Source organism: Triticum aestivum, chromosome 7B (genome assembly GCF_018294505.1).
Source record: "Triticum aestivum cultivar Chinese Spring chromosome 7B, IWGSC CS RefSeq v2.1, whole genome shotgun sequence".
NCBI lineage: Eukaryota > Viridiplantae > Streptophyta > Magnoliopsida > Poales > Poaceae > Triticum > Triticum aestivum.
In genome coordinates this window covers 106,643,139-106,657,771 of record NC_057813.1, presented here as the reverse complement: position 1 = coordinate 106,657,771, position 14,633 = coordinate 106,643,139, and the positions used below count along the sequence as shown (strand labels likewise).

The 14,633-nt window shown below is 44.7% G+C and overlaps 1 protein-coding gene and 1 non-coding gene across 2 annotated transcripts; one reads left to right on the top strand and one right to left on the bottom strand.

The window, feature by feature from the left end:
* Positions 1–3,476: 3,476 nt before the first annotated feature.
* LOC123159544 (17.4 kDa class I heat shock protein) lies at positions 3,477–4,415 on the top strand. The gene is made up of 2 exons (XM_044577375.1): positions 3,477–3,749; positions 3,842–4,415. Exons 1-2 carry the CDS (start codon positions 3,545–3,547, stop codon positions 4,111–4,113), a joined length of 477 nt encoding a protein of 158 aa, XP_044433310.1. The 5' UTR covers positions 3,477–3,544; the 3' UTR covers positions 4,114–4,415.
* Positions 4,416–4,452: 37 nt separating this feature from the next.
* On the bottom strand, positions 4,453–4,613 carry LOC123163230 (U1 spliceosomal RNA). Its single transcript, XR_006481797.1, has one exon. It is a non-coding gene; the product is annotated as a U1 spliceosomal RNA (small nuclear RNA).
* Positions 4,614–14,633: the final 10,020 nt, after the last annotated feature.

Sequence of the window (14,633 nt, the reverse complement as noted above, 5' to 3'; positions counted from 1 at the left end):
GCACGTACCCCACTCAATTCCCACTCAAAAAGTAAAAATCCCACCTGACCAAACCCTAGCACACTCTCTCACCCTTCGCTCTGCTCTTCATCGATTCCCTCCCCTCTCTGTCCTTTCTCCTCCTCTCTCCGTCCCATTGTCGAGCACCAACAACGGCGGCGACGCCGAATCCGGCATCGAGGACGACTTGGATGCCTTCGTCCGCGAGGTGGACTGGGGCGACGATGTGGAGCTAGCACTTCGTATCGCGTTGTAGCGATCGACACGAGCGGCAGCTTGGGCTCTAATTCATCCCCTGTCGCCCAGCGCCGCTACGCAGATGCCGGCGCTGGCCCCTCGTGCAATGCGGTCAGCTCCGTGCTCTCGGCCTTCTTCGCTCCACTGGCCCAACGCCCTTCTTCTCCCACTCCGGCAGCAGCTCCTCACGGGCATTACTGGGTGATCGTGCCCATGCCGCGGGCACGGACATCAAAATGGGAGGCGTGCGCAACCCGCCGCAAGAGGCAGCGGGCTAGGGAGAGGACGGCGGCGGCAGAGGCGGATGCATCTTCCTCCCGTTGCTGATGCAGTTTGCTGGAGCCTAATGCGGAGGAGAAGCTCCTCGCGGTTGTTCTCTACCGCTCACTGATGACTGCGAAGACAGACGTGTGTCGGCTCCATCGGACGAATGCCGAGGCGCTCCGGCTCGGTATTGAGCAATCGGAGTGCAAAGTGGTGGAGAAGGCGGTGGAAGCAGTGAAAGCCACGAAGCTGGCGAAACAGCAAAAACGCGCCGTCTGGAGGATGGCCGGCTACATTGACTCCTCGTCTGACGACTTTGACGTCTACGCGGAGGGTTACAGGCTTACAACCGCTCGGGTGACCGGAAGGGCAAAGGACCAGCGAGAAAGTGATGTGAAGGTGCTCACCCCTCTCCGTTTAAATGTGCATTTTTAGTGATTTTAGTTTAGAAGATCTTTGTTCGTCAATTGTGATGTTTCAATGTCTGTTTGTTTCATTGATGACTTTAGTAATTTTAGTTTGTTTAAATATATGAATTTAGTGTACCGTATATAAGAATAGCTTACATAGCTATGGATGCGACGGCTGTAGGATTGATTAATCACTGTCCGCGGACACGTCCAGGCGCTAAGGTGCCGAATTTAATAAATACGGATGTAGATGCAGTTAGGGCAACTTCAAAGCTAACCCGCAAGTTTGCTCTCGCATCCGTCAGTGGACAGAGAAACCAGTCCGCGGACATGGATGTGAAAGCCGACAATTCAACACTACCTGCATACATCTGGCCTAAAAATATTAAAAGCCTGCACACTCAAATAGTTACATATATTGAGTAGTTCAAATGTTCAAATACAACATTGGTTCTAATTTAAATAAGTTTAAATATTACACTCCAATATTGTTGTCCCTTTTAACCGTCCACAGATGCTCAATCAGATATTCCTTCAATTGCTCGTGAGTTGTTCGATGCTGAATTTGTTGATGCATCTGAACAAACTCATCAAATGTGGCCGGATTCTGGTCTAGAAGTTTGGTAGGAGCACACATGTTCTCAAATTCAATACCCGCGGCAGCATCCTCACCCTCATCCTTCATGACCATGTTGTGCATTATCACAAAACAGGTCATCACCTCTCACAAGGTCTCCGAATCATATTGTTTAGCAGGTCCATGAACAACTGCAAAACGTACCTGCATAACTCCAAATTCCCTCTCAACGCCCTTTCTAGCTGCTTGTTTTTGGCAAAGCAAAAAAATTATGGCCAATTGAGTTAGAGATGATGTTGACAAAGGTAGCCCACGGAGGATATATACCGTCAACCAGAAAGTAGCTCATGTTGTACTCATGACATTGACAGTATAGTGGCTAGGAGGAGTTTTTCCTTCAGTAAGCCTAGAAAATAATGGTGAACACCGCAGCACATTGATGTGATTGTGAGACCCAGGCATGCCAAATCCAAAAATCTTGCGATGCAACTGCTTCAAAAATGATGGTGGACTTCTTAACACTCTGATATTGCCTTGTAAAGCTTTTGGGCAGTTCTTTCATTTTCAATGCATCCAGCCAAGTGATCCAAATAAACCAGGCCACCCTCTTACTTCTGAGATTGCCAAGAGCCTCTCGGTGTCTGTCACAGTTGGTTTTCTCAGGTACTGAGGTCCAAACACTGAGATCATGGCAGTTGCTCCGACCATGGCATCTCCACATGTGCTCTCAAACATCTGTAGGTACTCGTCCCAGGAATCAGTGGTCATGTCATATGCAAGCATTCGTAGTGCGCCCCATGCACTTCTGGTAACCAGAGAACACAATCCTTCCCACGGCGTCCTTTTTCACGATGAAGTAGTCATCAAAGGACCGGACGTCGTGGTAAAAGGACACTTTTGTGTATCCGAAAGTGCCAATGAAAATTGTCGGTGAAGAGAGCATCGGGGGCAAAGTAGTCGTCCATCAGCGTCAAATGGTCGCGCGTCCTGTTGCGGTTGAGCACTCGATGACCCTTGATTTCGATCCCTCGAAATTGAGAACATGCTCTTTCGCATGCTTTGCCGGCAAGGACCACTTGCATCATCGCCGTCTTAAAATCCGTGTAATCCTCCTTGTCAGATAAGCTGTTGGACAACTCAAGATAGTGCTCATATATGTACTTCGTATTTGAATCCATTGCTTCAAAGAAGAAAGGACAAAAAAATTTAGCACAGGCATTTCACCAAACAGTTATCGGACATGATGAGTATTGTAGGAGCTGATGGTACCTGCGCAGCGATCGGAGGAGAGGTATGGAACGGCGGCGGATGAGAAGCGGCTTGGAGCCCGAGTGTATCGTTGGAGGTGACGGACTCTCGAGCTCCGGTATGGGTATGACAGGGCGGCCGGGGTGGTTGGAACGACGATGAAGGCAAGAGAGAAAAAGAAAGAAAAGAAAATAGGAGGATAAAGGCGCTCAGTCCGGGAGGAGTTTTGGTGATGTTTTAGGTGCGTCAGGGATGTCAGAGTCCTACGTGTCTGCTGTTCAGACTCTTATAATGCCCTCCATTTGTCTCGGATTCGAGAAAAAAATATATCAAGACTGCTCTATGAACCTATACAGGCCCGCTTAGAATGGCAGAACATGTCTAAACTACGCGATCCGGACCGTCGCTGGTGATTCGAGAGTCCACTGTTTTACCATCGTCGGCCTCGACCACGTACAAATGCATGACACGGAGAGAAAGTATCTCGTCTCACCAAGTGGCAACCCCCAACCCAGCCTCGCGCCACCGTCGTGCATGCACGCCTGATGTGGGTGCGGTGCGAACTGCGAAGGCAGCCTCGTCGCATGCTAAAGCATCACACGAGTCCTCGATGCGGCAACACCTGTGCACGCGGGCAGCACGTACACAGCGAACGTGTCAAGCCGATGCTCCACGCGGCCATGCATGCAAGCATCTGGAGCACTATAAAACCGCCCAGGTGGAAGCGCTCTTGCCACTACAAACAGCCCGGTAGCATACCTGTCTCGTGGGGCATCGTGTCAACCGAACACCACCGTGCGTGTCAGCCATGTCGCTCATGCCTTGGTTCGGCGGTGGCCGGGGAGGGATGGACCCCTTCTCCTCCGACCTCTGGGACCCCTTCGGCTCTCCTTGGCCCTTGGACGGCGGCCGCCGCGAAGGCGGCAGCCGTGACGACGCGACCGCCATGGCTCGCACCAACGTCGACTGGCACGAGAACGACAAGGAGCACATCTTCTCCGCGGAGATCCCCGGTACGTACGTGGTGTCCCGTGTCTTTTTTGTCAAGGCGGCCTCACAGAAAAGCTTTCCATCTGATCCATTGATGTTGCTGCCGTGCATGTAGGGGTGCGGAAGGAGGACGTGAAGGTGGAGGTGGAGGACGGCAACGTGCTCAAGATCAGCGGGGAGAAGACGCGGGAGGAGGAGCACAAGGGCGACGCCTGGAACCGCGTGGAGCGCAGCTTCGGGTCCTTCATGCGCCGGTTCCGCCTGCCGGAGAACGCCAAGGCGGACGGCATCCGGTGCACCATGCAGGACGGCGTGCTCAGGGTCGTCGTGCCCAAGGACGAAGAGGCCCAGAAGCAGCGCAACGTCCGCTCCATCGACATCGCCTAAAGGCTAAAAGCACCGCGGCTACGCATGCAGTCAACGGCTTCCTAGCGTGACATAACATCTCTTTTATTAGCGTGTACTCGTGGTAGTAATCTGTATCGTGTGTTCTACTTTAGCAGTAATGCTAGGTTATTCTGTACGGTAGTTTAGAAGTGTGCTTTATGCGCCATATAGCTGCTACGGCATATGGCACTTTTAATCGTGTTGAGTCCAAGAATTTACTGCTGGTGGACGAGCATCCATCGTAAACTGTACCAGAAAGGGATTTGGAAGATTGAAAGGGGCAGCAGAGAAAGCATAAACAACCGCTGCTAAGGACCAAATTTTAATTTTCAAAGTTTGGCAGGGGCCGCGCGAACGCGTACCCCCTCTGGCACAAATTATGACGTCCACTCTCCCCGTAGGGAGATGGTAGGCCAACGCACTCAACAAGGTGCAATGTGAGCCATTGATCTAGGCCACAGCTCTTCTTGATCAGCTGTTGACCCCGTCCAGGTAAGTGCTTTGCAACGGTGCCCAAGGCGTCTACTATATAGGCCGCTCTCCCTCTATTCCTCCTCCCGTTAGCGATGTGGGACTAAACCTGAGACGCCGCTGCGCTGCCGTGGTGGTTCAGGCCGTGGGCCTTTTCTGGTGATCATTTGATAAGAGTTGGGCTCTAAATTGCTAAGCCCAGTAGTTCCTTCTGGCAATAGTTTCCCTTTTTGTTTTTGCTGGAATCTACAGGTTTGCCTCGGGAAAGAAATGGCAGGAGTTTAATTCGTAATTTCGCGCCTAATAGATCAAATGAATGAATCTAATGTTTTCTCTCGAAAAAACAGTATTCTTATTGGAAAAATGACATAAATCAAATGTTTGGTGAATAATATAGATGTGTGCTAGAACAATTTTGCCAAGAATTCAGTAATTTATACTCAAAAAATTCACTCAAAAAATAGGATTCATTTTGTATATAGATGTGTGCTAGAACAATTTGCCAAGGATTCAGCAATTTTCACTCAGAAAAAATACTCCCCTCCGTTCCTAAATATTTGTTTTTTAGAGATTTTAATAACTAAAATGTGTCCATATACATCCATATGTGGTAGTCTATTCGAAATCCTAAAAAGACAAGTATTTAGGAACGGATGGAGTAGGATTCATTTTGTATATATATGTGTGCTAGAACAATTTTGCCATGGATTCAGTAATTTTCACTCAGAAAAATAGGATTCATTTTGTCCATCCGAACTAAGTTTCAATGTTTGCGCGCTAATGTTGTCACCTGACTGTTCCCAAAGCACATGGATGGTGCCACTACCCCTTGGTACTACCGTGATTGCAAACCCAAAAAGTTGTGATGCCCCATTTTGGTGGATTGTCGAAAATATTGAACTGGGTTCTTTGGGCCAACTGAATGTAGAGGAATGCCTAGGAAACCTCCGTAGCAATCTCTTGATCCTTATCTCAATTCTATTCCGGAACCACTAGCCAGCTAAATTTTTTTAAATAATACTTTTTTTATTAATTTTTATAAATATTACGCTGGGTAAAAAAAATTCAAAAATAATACACCATCGGCCCGCTGCAGGCCGACTGGGCCTAGTCGGCCCACAGCAGGCCGATTGGATTCCAGTCGGCCTACAGCTGGCCGACTGGCCCCTGTCGGCCCACTGTAGGCTGATTGGGTCCTGTCGGCCCATTGTGGGCTGACTGAAGCTAATTGGCCCGCTATGGGCTAATTGTTTTTGTAAAAAAATAGGCATAAAATTATATGTTTAAAAAAATATTAATCATGTAAATAAAAAATGTTAAACGTGTATAAATTTTTTTTTCTGATGTATAAAAAAATGTACAATATATATGCAAAAATGTTGACATAAAAAGTATGTTTTAAAAAGTGTTAATCATGTATTTAAAATTGTTAAATATGTGTATAAAAAATGTTCCTGTTTATACAAAAAATATAGAATGTGTATGAAAAAAAGTTGACACCAAAAAATTATGTTGGTGAGTTGGTGACAAAAAATAAATCAAGGTTGTGAAAAAAATATGATTGGTTGCTCTTTTTGTATGGAACTGGAACATTTTTTTCAAACATATTTTTTGGTGTCAACTTTTTTTCATACACATTCTATATCTTTTTTATAAATAAGGAACATTTTTTATACACACATTTAACAATTTTTAATCATGTATTTGAAAAAATGTCAACTTTTCAGACATATTTTTCAAACATAATTTTTTGGTATCAATTTTTTTCATACACATTCTATATTTTTTGTATGAATAAGGAACATTTTTTATACACACATTTAACAATTTTTAAATACATGCTTAACACTTTTCAAAACATATTTTTTATGTCAACATTTTTGCATATATATTATACATTTTTTGTATACATCAGGAACATTTTTTATACACGTTTAACATTTTTTAATTACATAATTAATATTTTTTTAAACATATATTTTTTATGCCAATTAGCTCCAGTCGGCCCACAGTGGGCCGACAGGACGCAATCAGCCCACAGTGGGCCGACAGGGGCCAGTCGGCCAGCTGTAGGCCGACTGGAATCCAATCGGCCTGCTGTGGGCCGACTAGGCCCAGTCGGCCTGCAGCGGGCCGACAGTGTATTATTTTTGAAATTTTTTATCCGGCGTAATATTTATGAAAATTAATAAAAAAAAAATATTATTTAAAAAAATAGCCACTAGCCATCACACGGCTGATGCTTTGCATCCTGACCAGTGTTTGGCCGTTGGATTGAAAACCATTGGGAACCACTATCCATCATGGGAACCACTAGCCATCGTTGGATTGGATATGGCACCATGATTAAGTGCTTCCATATAAGAAATTGATCCCGTGAGATACAATCGCTTCTCTCTCTAGGCGCCCTTCTTTCGCTCTCGAACAGTGCTTCCTGGTCGGATGCTTCTCTCCCAACGCAGCAAAAAATGGCACACCTAACCCGCGAGATCGAGTATCGTGGTTTTCTTGATGGAGATCATGTAACCTTCCAGCCGCATATCGGCTCTTGAGCATCCATTGGGTTTCGTCCTCTTTCAATGTCGCGGGTCAACTGAGAACATAAGAAAGTTATTTTGTAGTTAACAAACCTTAATAAAATGTTTTGAGTGGAAGTAAACTTTTAGCTGTATGAAACATAAGGAATTTAATGTGGAAGTATGATGCGAAAGAAGCAAAAAAAATGTACTGGGCACATTTGTACTAATACTTGGAAGCAGAATGGTAATAAGAAGCAGAATGAAACAAAAGGAATATAATGTGGAAGCACGATTAATACGAAGCATGAGACAGTGTGCTGCATGCATCAGTACTATTACTTGGAAGCATACTGTGAATGCAAGCTAACAAGAAGCATGAAAATGTGAACTTGGTGCATCAGTGGTCTTACTTGGAAGCTCAGAAATTTGAAAATGTAATGTGCCACCAAATGGGGAGGCATATCTCTGGAGTAGGAAGCATCATAATGTTTGTTATCCCAAAATTATTATTAATTAATTATTATCTGACCTAGAACATGAAGAGCAGAACACTAACATGCACACAATGAACACGTGAACCAATTAGTACTAGGCAAAGTACGCATTACAAACCTAAATGCAAAAATTGACATTCAAAACATCGAGTACGGCTGTGGTCGAAAGCGAGCACATATGCTAATCACACACTTGGGAAAGGGGTTGGGTGGATTGTCACAGTACAATACCTTTTTTATTCTGATGAGAGACATTTTGAAGAGGGAGGAAAACATTGGAGAAATCTTGGTCTTTCGTCGGGGGATGGGAAGATGGATGGCAGCCCATGCCCCAATCAAGATGGAGATGGGGGGTTGCACCCCCTAAGGCCGCGATGGAGTACATGTAGTGTTGCCCCGCCATTCGATTCGTATCCTCGGAAAATAACGAGGTATTAAAAAAGACAAATGTGGAGACGCGAAAAGGGAAAGGATTGAGTAGGCTGGTATTGGTTGCTTTCAGTAATCCGAGTAGGCAAGTAGGGTGTAAGTCTTGTCGCTGGTGAGCTTCCTCAACGACGTCTGCTGGACGTCCTATGCACTCATCAAATTTGACCTCTACGTCATGTCATTAATATCTCCATCTTCAGGTTCCAACCAATTCTTATATAACTTGACCGCTAGCACGGTGGAGGCTCTGTGGCGCATCATGAGCACCGAGCAAAGGGGTGGTTGAGCAACTCAAGCGAACCGCCCTACCTCACTTTGGATAAAGATAGAAGGGAGAAGATTGTGAAGGTGGCCTATCCACCACTCACACCTATTCCAGACCTTTAAGCCTTTGACCACCTAGATCTCTAGTAGCAAAGCAACTAAAAGACCCAATCACAAAGATAAACCCTCTCTATCCCCGTCAAAACCTTGGCACGAATACGGGGGTACCTGTCGGGGAACGCAGTAATTTCAAAATTTTCCTACGATCACGCAAGATCTATCTAGATGATGCATAGCAACTAGAGGGGACAGTGTTGTCTACGTACCCTCGTAGACTGAAAGCGGAAGCGTTATGTAACGCGGTTGATGTAGTCGAACGTCTTCGCAATCCAACCGATCCAAGCACCGAACGTACGGCACCTCCGCGTTCGGCACACGTTCAGCTCGATGACGTCCCTCGTACTCTTGATCCAGGTGAGGCCGAGGGAGAGCTTCTCAGCACGACGGCGTGGCGATGGTGATGATGAAGTTACCGGCGCAGGGCTTCGCCTAAGCACTATGACGATATGACCGGGGTGTGTAACTATGGAGGGGGGCACCGCACACGGCTAAAAGATCAACTTGTGTCTATGGGGTGCCCCCTGGCCACGTTACAGGAGGGAGGGAGAGAGGAAGCCAGCCAAGTTGGGCGCGCCAGGGGGGAGTCCTACTTGGACTCCTAGTCCAAGTAGGATTCGCCCCCCTCCCTTTTCCTTTCTTCCACCGGAGGGAAAGGGAAGGGAGAGAGAGGGAGAAGGAAAGAGGGGGCCCGCCCCCCTCCCCTAGTCCAATTGGGTTTGGGCAAGGGAGGGTGCGCCCCTCCCTTGTGCCCTCTCTCCTCTCCTCCAATAAGGCCCAATAGGCCCATTACTTCTCCCGGGGGGTTCCGGCAACTTCCTGGTACTCCGAAAAAATGCCCGAACCACTCGGAACCTTTCCAGTATCCAAACATAGCCTTCCAATATATCAATCTTTATGTCTCGACCATTTCGAGACTCCTTGTCATGTTCGTGATCACATCCGGGACTCCGAACAACCTTAGGTACATCAAAACACATAAACTCATAATACCGATCGTCATCGAACGTTAAGTGTGCGGACCCTACGGGTTCGAGAACTATGTAGACATGACCGAGACTCACTTCTGGTCAATAACCAATAGCGGAACCTGGATACTCATATTGGCTCCTACATATTCTACGAAGATCTTTATCGGTCAAATCGCATAACAACATATGTTGTTCCCTTTGTCATCGATATGTTACTTGCCCGAGATTCGATCGTCGGTATCCTCATACCTAGTTCAATCTCGTTACCGGCAAGTCTCTTTACTCGTTACATAATACTTCATCCTGCAACTAACTCATTAGTCACAATGCTTGCAAGGCTTATAGTGATGAGCATTACCGAGAGGACCCAGAGATGCCTCTCCGAAACACGGAGTGACAAATCCTAATCTTGATCTATGCCAACCCAACAGACACTTTTAGAGACACCTGTAGAGCACCTTTTATAATCACCCTTTTTACGTTGTGACATTTGGTAGCACACAAAGTGTTCCTCCGGTATTCGGGAGTTGCATAATCTTATAGTCTGAGAAACATGTATAAGTCATGAAGAAAGCAGTAGCAATGAAATTGTAACGATCATGATGCTAAGCTAACGGATGGGTCTTGTCCATCACATCATCCTCCTAATGATGTGATCCCGTTCATCAAATGACAACACATGTGTATGGTTAGGAAACATAACCGTCTTTGATTAATGAGTTAGTCAAGTAGAGGCATACTAGGGACACTATATTTTGTCTATGTATTCACACATGTACTAAGTTTCCGGTTAATACAATTCTAGCATGAATAATAAACATTTATCATGAAATAAGGAAATAAATAATAACTTTATTATTGCCTCCATTGCATATTTCCTTCAGTCTCCCTCTTACACTAGAGTCAGTAATCTAGTTCACATCGCCACGTGATTTAACACCAATAGTTCACATCTGTATGTGATTAACACTCATAGTTCACATCGCCATGTGACCAACACCCAAAGGGTTTACTAGAGTCAATAATCTAGTTCACATCGCTATGTGATTAGCACCCAAAGATTACTAAGATGTGTTGACACCAGATTTTGGCACAGTCAAGAACTTATTTAAAATGGCCTCAAATGGAGAAGTGTTCTACATGAAAAAGTTTCGTATTGTCGATACGAACATCTTTGAAGTTTGGGCCATCGCCATCTGATCTCATCTCGAAGGCCGAAGTTGTGTTCGAAATACTGAGATTTTGTATTCAGAACACTATTCGGCACATTACTCACCCAAGACTGCCTCGTATGGAACAATGATCTACATGGATTGTCTTCGTCTCGTCGAAACGATCGATTTTGACATAAGAATCGTTCCAATCCGAGTTCGTATGCAAAAGTTAGAGCCATCCGAATACAGCACTATCACGAGCCAAAAGTGGCGCGCCCCACCAGACACCCTGTCTGATGGGTAGCGCGAATAACAGCCTGTATTGCACGAGCGATTTGACCCTCAAGATGAACTCTAATCAAAAAACGTTCAACATAAAAGTTGTTCGTCTCGTCGAAACGGTCAAGATTGCTTTTAGGCTCGTTTCCATCCGAGGTCGTTTACCACCTCAAAAGTTACCCGCAAGGTGCAGCCAGTTTAAACCAAATAGTTTTGGAAAGTTCGGACAAAACCAATCCGAATTTGACTAGGGTTTTGGACGTGAATCCAATCCTTTTCCTTGCACGGGAAGTCCAGACACCTCTTATATACCTGAGGGGTGATGGCCGATTGAACAACACACAATCGATCAATCAATCTACCACTTTTTATCTTTTATCTTTTCTCCTTAACCCTAGTTCTTCTTCTTCCTCGTTCTTCGCTCGTTCTTCTTCATTGCAGGGCGGCGAACCTCGAGGCCCTAGGGGCGATCAAGTCGACCTAGGGCACCCCATAGCCGCCGCACGCCCAGACGGGGTCCCTCCCGGGCGTGTGGGGTTTCGGATCCCAAAAGCGCCGGCTTGCTGTCTTGCGTATCGCGCTGGAAGTCGGCCTCCCGCGGTGTGAGTTGCGGAGCATCTCCCTCGGCGCCGCGGTTACACATCGACGTGTTCGTGTGACGCGTTCCAGCGTCAACACACTTTTTGGCGACTCCGCTGGGGACGAAGCTTTGAACGGTCTTCAGCCCGTTCTTGCTACGAAGAGATCGTCATCAAGTTGCTGCAATCTACAAAAGTAATATGAATACCCAATTCCCCTTTGTAGATGCAAATAATCCATATGTTGTTGCTGGATCACCTATTGAGCATAATGTATCGGCTAGCCCTAGTTTTATCAATCATGCATCTAATTATGTGCAAGGGCCGATGCAAAACAATCTTCATGTTTCAAATTCTTATAAATTTAGCAACATGCAACATATGTATCCCAACTCCCATGCATCGGCAACCCCACAAATTCATATGCCGATGAGCAACATGATGAGTTCGATTAATCAATTTGAAACACCCCAAGTTAGAATTTCCAATGCCATACAAGAAAGTGTTTCACCCTTTTATTCATCGGCAGCTAATGTGCAATATAGTAATCCAACCATGCCGATGAATGAGAGAATTGGCCATGCTACTAATGGCTATTTGGCCAGTTACTCTCAACCGTCATATGCTACACCTCATGTTAGTAATTCTTCGGCACCATACACAACTGTAGATGCTCATAATTCGGCTTCACACCTTCCTGGTTATAGCCGAATGAATGTAAATTTTACAGGAGCGGTTGTGCCCAACATTGTAGAAGATGAGGTAGTGGTGGCTGCATTGAAGAGTTTAGCCCAAAATAAGAGAATTAGTGCTCTTTGCCTTGAACAACATGAAAAGGGGCTATTTCCTGATTATGCCGCAATAAAAGCTAGAGTTTTGCAAGAAGATGAATCTTTGCCAATTGATAAAATTGGCGAGCAAAAGTATGGTCTTACAACACTGCATATGCCTTCACCTAGTACTACATCATATTATACACCCCCTACACAATTGCAAAATTTCGGCAACACCCGTGTGTCATTGCCGAAAGAATCTAAAAGCATTGGGGGGCAATCATATCCGGAGTGGGCTGAAATTGAGAAAAAGCTTAAAGCTAATTTTGCCGCTCGCCGTCAGAAACAAATAGAAAAAGAATTGGCTCAGATAAAAGAAGCATTGCCAATTGGTACTATCAATGAAAAGAAGGATGATTCGGAACATGAAAGTGCTTCGGTTGAAAAAGCCGAATCAAGTAGTATATATTCTGAATCCATCAAATCCAACGAGGCAAGCATTATTGAGAAAGGGCATGGCAAGCATAGGAAAACAACGGTGCTTGATTTTTCTGAAGTTAATGGAACCTACTTCCTGCCCTATGAGTTCCGTGCCGTAGAAATTGACAAGCTTCAAGGACAAGAACAAGTAGCCGAACAAAGTTCGGCCGACAAAAATCTTCAAAGCAATGATGCACGGATTCAAGAAAAAGATGATGACAAGGTGTTGGGGAGCCATCCAAAGACGGAGCAAGATGTTCTTCAAATGGCACCACTATCATGCTCTCCCAACATATTTGAAGAGGTATGCATAGCGAGTAATTTACCTATTTTCAGATTTGGTCGCAACTTCATTATTGATGCATCTATAAGAAATATTCTCATAAGTAATTTTGAAAGACCAATGAGGAAGGGTAATTTACTTGTTAGCAGTAAAATTGTTATGGAACATATCGGTCAACCCATTGCACCATTTATAAAGACCGATAATGACTTATTGTTACAGCCAAAGCTTTTCCCGTTGCTTTCTCTAAAGTTCATATCTAGTTGGGTAGCTTTGCTTATTTCTTACTTGGCTTACACTTGGTCTCAACTGAGACATGTATGTTCTAAATATCTTCGTTTCAGAAATTTAAAGCCAAGGTTAAATTCTATTGAGAAAACCGATGCTAATATAATATCATATCCAAAGACATCGGAGATAGAGTGGAAAACACAATGCATAGCCGAATGGGGAGATTCCAAATCTGAACCATTCGTTTGCTTATCTCCAAAGCCGTTCAAACAGCAAGATCGGCTAGGAAACAAGAAGTATACTTTCAATTCAAGCATGTGTGATAAAATATTTGATTTGTTGCTGAAAAATAATTACATTACAATTCTTGATCACCATGTTAAGCCATCAATCCAAGGACGAATGTATTGTAAGTTGCATGATTCGTCCAAGCATAATTTTGAGGATTGCAACATGTTTCGTCAAATAGTTAAATCGGCCATTGAAAAAGGACGATTGAAGTTTGTTGAAACACCAAGAGATGACCAGTCTATTCCGATTGGTCCCGATGGCAAAAAGTTTTTACATCGGCTGCTTCAAGCCGATCCATTTAAAAAGAATGTAAAAGCTGCAGGTGATGGGATCAAGCTTTCAAGTAAAGAAGTTGTTGAAGAGCATAACGAGCATAATCTTGAGGGCGGGAGTTCCATCGAAGCTACAATGGAGACGCCAAGGACTGGGGGGCAGCAAGCAAATCTAATGATCGATGAAAGCAAACCAAAAGAAAACAAAGGCCGGAATAAGCGCAAGTGTAAGAGATCAAAAATCACCTTTGCTGAACTATTGGATAAATATCAAAAGAAGAGTGAAGAGAAGAATGCTTATCGGCCAAATCATGCAAAGAAACCAAGATCACCCCCAAGGCGCAAATATGAGGATCGGTATTGGCAAAGTGATAATTTTAATGCAACATATTCATATCCTTATTTTGGGCCGCCGATGCCAATGCCGTGGATACCTCCCTATGCTCATATAGATACATATTCATCATGGGACAGGTATGATACAAGGGTACATTCTCCATCTTATTCTAGACCATCTCACCAATACTATGCAGCTCCAAGGAGATCAACATTTGAACAATCACGCGTCAAAGACCGTTTCAATCATAAGGAATCGGTCCAGAGCTCAAGAAAGAAGAAAGAGGTGGTAAAGCAAGTTTACCGCGTGAAAAGAGATGGTCGTAAGTGTGCTGCTTCAGATTTGATCTCAAATAACAAAGAGCCAATTAAAGTGTTGACATTGGCTACAAAAGGCAAAGAAGTGAAGCAATCAACTGATAAAAATCAGAGTGCCAAATCTGAAGAAAAGAAGTTGAGGGTGCACAAGGCCCAAAAAGAGTTGCCATTGGTTGAAACAAAATCACAGCCGAGATGCCCACTCGGTTTATCATATTGGCAAAAGAAAAAATTACAAAATCTTAGTGCACAAGAGCTGA

Bases quoted from the DNA above. Each gene is read 5' to 3' on its own strand.
- LOC123159544 (XM_044577375.1), top strand. From the start codon at position 3,545: ATGTCGCTCATGCCTTGGTTCGGCGGTGGCCGGGGAGGGATGGACCCC. The intron at 3,750-3,841 runs GTACGTACGTGG...CCGTGCATGTAG, and splicing joins CTTCTCCGCGGAGATCCCCG to GGGTGCGGAAGGAGGACGTG.